Here is a 5,634-nt window from a genome sequence, read left to right on the forward strand (position 1 = left end):
CATTATCTACCTTTTAGATAATATATTATTTGTCAACCTTTAAGTGTTAATTTCATGTAACGATACACCCCGTTACAATCGATCCGTAAAGATGCCTGCCACTTGTTCATCAGATGGCCATCTGATGAACGTCTTGGAGCATTCACAAGCGTGTAGATGTACTACGAGTGAATGCGATGGCCTCTCTTGTGGTGCGGTCGTTGGTGCGACTGCACAAGATCACAATGTGATTACTATGTCGATGCCAATTATTTTAAAAGGACACGCTTATTCTCAATTATCGGGTGACTTTAGGCACAGAGGATTAATTGGACATTTAATGGAATTAATGGCAGCAACTTAAAAGAGTCATCTGTGGCCAAAAAACAGAGCTTTTCTTTTTATTTGAGTTTTGTATATTAGTAAAGCTCGCCGAGAGCCTTCCAAAAAAGAAAGCAGGTCAGAGCTGGCCATGAGTCGCGCGCGAGTGTACTGCGACGTGAATGAGGCGCGCCCGCGCGAGTACTGGGATTACGAAACCCTTAACGTGGCGTGGGGGTACGTAGCTTACTGCGAGCCTATCCCCCCTCCTAAAATCATATGCTTGGTCGGCAAGAGCAATTCTTGCGTGTGATGTGGAGGCTTCAGTAGTTTTCTTTTTTATAGAAAATGGCCTAAGACCGTTTGCGATATTGCAGGGATCAGGATAACTACGAAGTGATTCGAAAAATTGGCCGGGGCAAGTACAGCGAGGTGTTTGAAGGCTATAATGTGGCTAATAACTCGCGCTGCGTCATCAAAATCCTTAAGCCGGTGAAAAAGAAAAAAATCAAGCGGTGCGTTTCTTAAGTCTTCGCTGCAGCTAGAAAAACTTACCGAGGCATGTTACTTCTAATTGCTTTTTTGCCGAACAGTGAAATAAAGATCCTCCAGAATCTGTCGGGTGGCGTTAATATCGTACAGCTGCTTGATGTGGTGCGAGACCCGCAGTCCAAGACTCCCAGTCTTGTGACTGAGTATGTTAATAACACGGATTTCAAGACGCTATACCCCACGCTAAGCGACTTTGACATTCGCTACTACCTGTTTGAGCTGCTCAAGGCTTTGGACTACTGTCATTCAAACGGAATCATGCACCGTGACGTGAAGCCACACAACGTTATGATTGATCATGAAAAGCGCCAACTGCGTCTGATCGATTGGGGTCTTGCTGAATTTTACCACCCCGGTCGCGAGTATAATGTACGGGTAGCAAGTCGCTACTTTAAGGGACCCGAATTGTTGGTAGACATGCAAGAATACGACTATTCGCTCGACATGTGGAGTATGGGTTGCATGTTTGCGGCCATGATTTTTCGCAAAGAACCTTTTTTTCATGGCCATGACAATTGCGACCAGCTGGTAAAGATTGCTAAGGTTAAGGGCACGGACGAGCTCTTTGACTATCTTACGACGTACGATCTGGAGCTCGACCCTCAGTACGATGGGATTCTGGGCACTCACACGAAAAAGCCGTGGGAAAAGTTTGTCACACAAGACAACAAGCACTTGGTTTCCCCTGAGGCCATTGACTTTCTTGATGGCCTGTTGCGATACGATCATCAGGAGCGACTAACCGCAAAAGAGGCAATGCAGCATGCGTATTTTCAGCCTGTGCGTGATGCGGCTGAGCAGAAGCTTCGTGGTAACGCGCATCACACCGACGAGATCACCAGCGTTTCCGACTCGAGCGCATAAGTACGTGGTGGAGGTCACAATCGTTTTGTTTGCGATATCGAAAAGGCGCTGAGCGCTTTTATATGATAGCCATTAATTAGCTTTGCATGATTTTAATGCTAGCAGAGCAGCCTGATGGAAAGGTGACCGAGTGAGCCTTAGATGACAGGAGAATAGCACAATACAAGACTTGCCACATCTAATCTCAGAAACGCCTCAACTGGCGAGGCAGCATGAAAATGATGGTTAAATTTAATTTTTTGACGCCGCAATAAAGGACAATTGCATTAACTATGTGTATCTGTATCTTTCGCAATGCCGAAAAGAAGCATGAAATTCTCGACAAAATATTTTATACGCACGTGCTAAATTGACAGGCTTATTTCATTGAATGCCGCTCAAGAACGTGCACATGTGTTGGCCACGTCCAGGTGGTCTCATATGTTTTTTTTGGTCATGCAGATCATAATCAAACGATTTCGACAGATAATAGAAGGACCAAGCCATAGATATGTAAGACGCATGAGTGCCGAGTCTTTGCAACACTGAGCGCCTTCAATCGGGGCGTTATGAGCACTTGTAACTTGCTCAGCTTTAGCAAAGTGTGGACCACACATTAACACCCTCTTACTTTAAGTGACCATTGAACGGTTCGCAGCATTGCCCGAGTCGAATCATGTGGCGTCCGTGCCGCATTGCCGCTCTCCATTATCATCGCAATGAAGCTTCTTGTCTACTCACCTCCCGTACAATTCCAATGCATTCACGGCTTCGCAATGTAAATTTTTATTTTACTAGCATTGCCGGCGTGGAACGTGATGTCCTTCTGAATCGCTCAGCTCGCGATCTGCGCACAGAGTTAGGCGAATCAACTATCGGTATGGTGGCCAAATCATTACGAAGTGAGATGAATGAAGCAATAGCGCGTGACGATGTAACAAGCGATGAGATCATTGATTTGTTTACAGTGGCTCAAAAGACTCATGTTATTCCTGTCATGCTCGACGCCTTTGCCTTCCTGGAGGCGAAATTTCCGTCGCAGATAAACTTTGCAGTTTATGGTGAAGTGTTTCGCATTCTTCAGCGCAAAAATAATTGTGAGCGCCTTATTGAGATCTACCTGACGGCCAAAACTCGCTTCCACTTGGTGCCTGAAATGATTTACCGCTTCGGCATTGTCGGATATCTGCAGAACAATGATATGGACTCGGCCATTCGGACGTGGCAGGAGTTAATTGACGCAGGTCACGAAACGACCAACGAAATTGCGTCGCAGCTTATGCTGGCGTACGCTCGCAAGGGCAACGTAGAAAAGGTAAAAGAGTTGTATGAGGCCGTGGACCCGCAGATTGGATATTGGCACGAGTCATGCGTTGACCGCGTTATCCTAAGCATGGGAATTATTGAGGAACCTGCCAAGGCTTTTGAGTTTTACGGCAATTCGAGCATGAAGCTTAGCGGCGGTACACTGATAGCTTTACTAAGCGTATGCACCAACAATAATTGCAAACAACAGGCGACAGATATCTTGGCAAACCGAAAAAAATTTGACCTTCATTTGAATGCTCGGGGCTACAATCGCATTATGGTAACGTTGGAATTTTTGGGGCGCAACAACGAGATTAAAGATGTTTTGAACGAAATGATTGACAATAATGTGCGATTTGACACAAAAACAAACGCCATTATCGAGCGCAACGCTGAATTTTTGGAAGAAACGAATTTTGTGGCTGATTTCAGCAAAAGCAGAGCCGCAGGCTACACTTTAAGTCCACGCATTCGTGAATTGCTCGCTCAAGGAAAAAATAGTGATGCGGCGGAGATGGTAGACTCTGCTGTAACGCTCTTGAAAAATTCTGATAAGTTTGACAACAAAATTTCAGAGTGTGCAGCAATGATTGTGAATCCTTCTGTGGCGAAAGACGCTGTGCAAGCATACATTCGAACGAATCAGCACGACAAGGTGGCAGCTCTGGTGCAAGGATTTTCGGTTGTGCCGGGTAAATACGCGTATGCTTTGGCTGAAGTCATTACTCATTATGCGAAGCAAAGCAACAAGGTGGCAGATGAGATTTGCTACGCCGCCAGCAAAGCTATGCTCTTTCAACGTGCTCAAATTTTTCGAGTGGATGACACGCTGAAGCGTTTTTGCCGCTTTCGTGATACTGAAGCCGCTTTAAAACTATTTCACCAAGTGCTCGAGTCTTACATTGACAAGGATGCGTTAGACGAAATTGAAGACGACATTAAACAGTCGAAAAGACATTATGTAAACTTTAATGTCGGCAAGGTGATCACTTTAATCTTGCAAGCACTTGTCGAAAATGACAGGCTCGCAGACGCTTTCGATTCCATGAATAAGCTGGAAAGTTGTGGTTTAAAAGTCACGCAAGGTAACTACGTCACGCTCCTTAGCTCTATTCGCAAACATCTGCGCGTTCCTAACAACGATAGGAAGGACCAAAAGGTGCTGTACGACATCAACAGTGCTCAGACAGTGCTCAAGGACCTTAAGGCCCGTAGCTTGCAGGTAAACCGGGCTATTGTGGGCTATTTGTGTCCTGCATACGTCGAAGCAACCAAGCAGCAACGTTTGGAACTACTGGAGGCTTTTGCCGAAGCCAGGAACGACCCGACCGATAATTATATCTTGCCGCACTCTTGCTACGAAACTTTGTTGAATTTTATGGCACAAGAAGGTTCCATCGAAGAGCTAACTGATATTTACGAAGAAGCAGTAGCCTCGTTGACTAATGAAGAGAATCGTGGCGTCCCGCGCGGTTGGGTGACTATCTTCGTAATTAAGCTTGTTCGCGAGGGCCACATCGACGAAGCCGACCAACTTACGAGGCGGATGCCTGAGAAATGCGGTAATTACTCGTATAAAGCTGTGATGTCAGTGCTACGTGGTGCTTTGGAGGCTAGGAAGCTAAATGTTGTAGATGGCATGATAGCGCTCATGGAGGATCGTGCGTTTGTAGTTAAAATGTCGGATGCATATGATCTGGTGCACTTAGCTAGAAAGACCGACCTTTCGTCAAAGGTTTTAAACATCATTCGACTTTTTGAATCAAGCAATTTGAAGGTGGTAGCCGTTGAAGAAAATGGAAAGGGAAATTTGGAAGAAGCATTTTACCGGCGCCAGCGCCATGATGCCCACGCGCTTCGAAAAGTGAAGACGATGTACACTGTAGCTTTAAAGATGTGCGAGAAGGACGGTTTGTGGAAGCAGGCGCTCGTGCTTCGTGATCAAATGGCTTCGCTGCTGGGTCAGGAGGCTGTGGACGTAATCACCACGAGTTCTCCTGGCAGGCTGAAGATTCGTAAGGAGAAGGAATCAGACTACGAGTAGTGAATGGGTACTTATAGTCCAGGTGTTTAAGTATCGTTCTTGATGGCCTCAGCTTTCCCCACTAATTGTCTGGTACTGCGAGTGCTCGGATGCATTTTCGAAATTCACCCTTTTCTCAATACTTTTTATGTTAGTATTCTCAATTTAATTTTAGTTGTGTAGTGTTTTAATTAATTTTAAGGAATGCAGAACGAGAAATCTGTAACGGTGTACCGTTACATAAATTTTGTTTTTTCTATAAGAAAAATTAAAAATACAATTCTCGTTAAAAGGGAAAGTACAATCGAAGTATAAATTGTTTTTATTTAATAATATTAAGTTAATATTTCTAATATTACCAAATTTGGTAATATTATGGCAACATGTCTACATCAGTCACTATAGTTGTAACGGGGTGTATCGTAACATGAAATTAACACTTAAAGGTTGTTAATTAATATATTATCTAAAAGATAGATAATATTTGGAGGATATTACTTTATGTAGTAATGTTCAGAATTCTTATCCATTAATAGGTATAGACCATTATATCTATTTATTCCGCAGACTAATCAGCTGTAGAGGTAATCAAAGAGAGTTACAGATAA

General features: G+C 44.1%; 2 protein-coding genes across 2 annotated transcripts; both read left to right on the forward strand.

Annotated features, from left to right (window-relative positions):
• Positions 1–343: 343 nt before the first annotated feature.
• CCR75_009682 (uncharacterized protein) lies at positions 344–1,986 on the forward strand. The gene is made up of 4 exons (XM_067967721.1): positions 344–537; positions 678–815; positions 894–1,716; positions 1,822–1,986. The coding sequence occupies exons 1-3, from the start codon at positions 452–454 to the stop codon at positions 1,714–1,716; spliced, it is 1,047 nt and encodes a 348-aa protein (XP_067817097.1). The 5' UTR covers positions 344–451; the 3' UTR covers positions 1,822–1,986.
• Positions 1,987–2,452: 466 nt separating this feature from the next.
• Positions 2,453–5,047, forward strand: CCR75_009681 (uncharacterized protein; the record flags this gene model as incomplete). Its single annotated transcript, XM_067967720.1, has 1 exon — positions 2,453–5,047. One exon carries the CDS (start codon positions 2,453–2,455, stop codon positions 5,045–5,047), a length of 2,595 nt encoding a protein of 864 aa, XP_067817098.1.
• Positions 5,048–5,634: the final 587 nt, after the last annotated feature.

This window comes from Bremia lactucae, linkage group LG3 (genome assembly GCF_004359215.1).
Source record: "Bremia lactucae strain SF5 linkage group LG3, whole genome shotgun sequence".
NCBI classification, from domain to species: Eukaryota; Oomycota; class Peronosporomycetes; order Peronosporales; family Peronosporaceae; genus Bremia; species Bremia lactucae.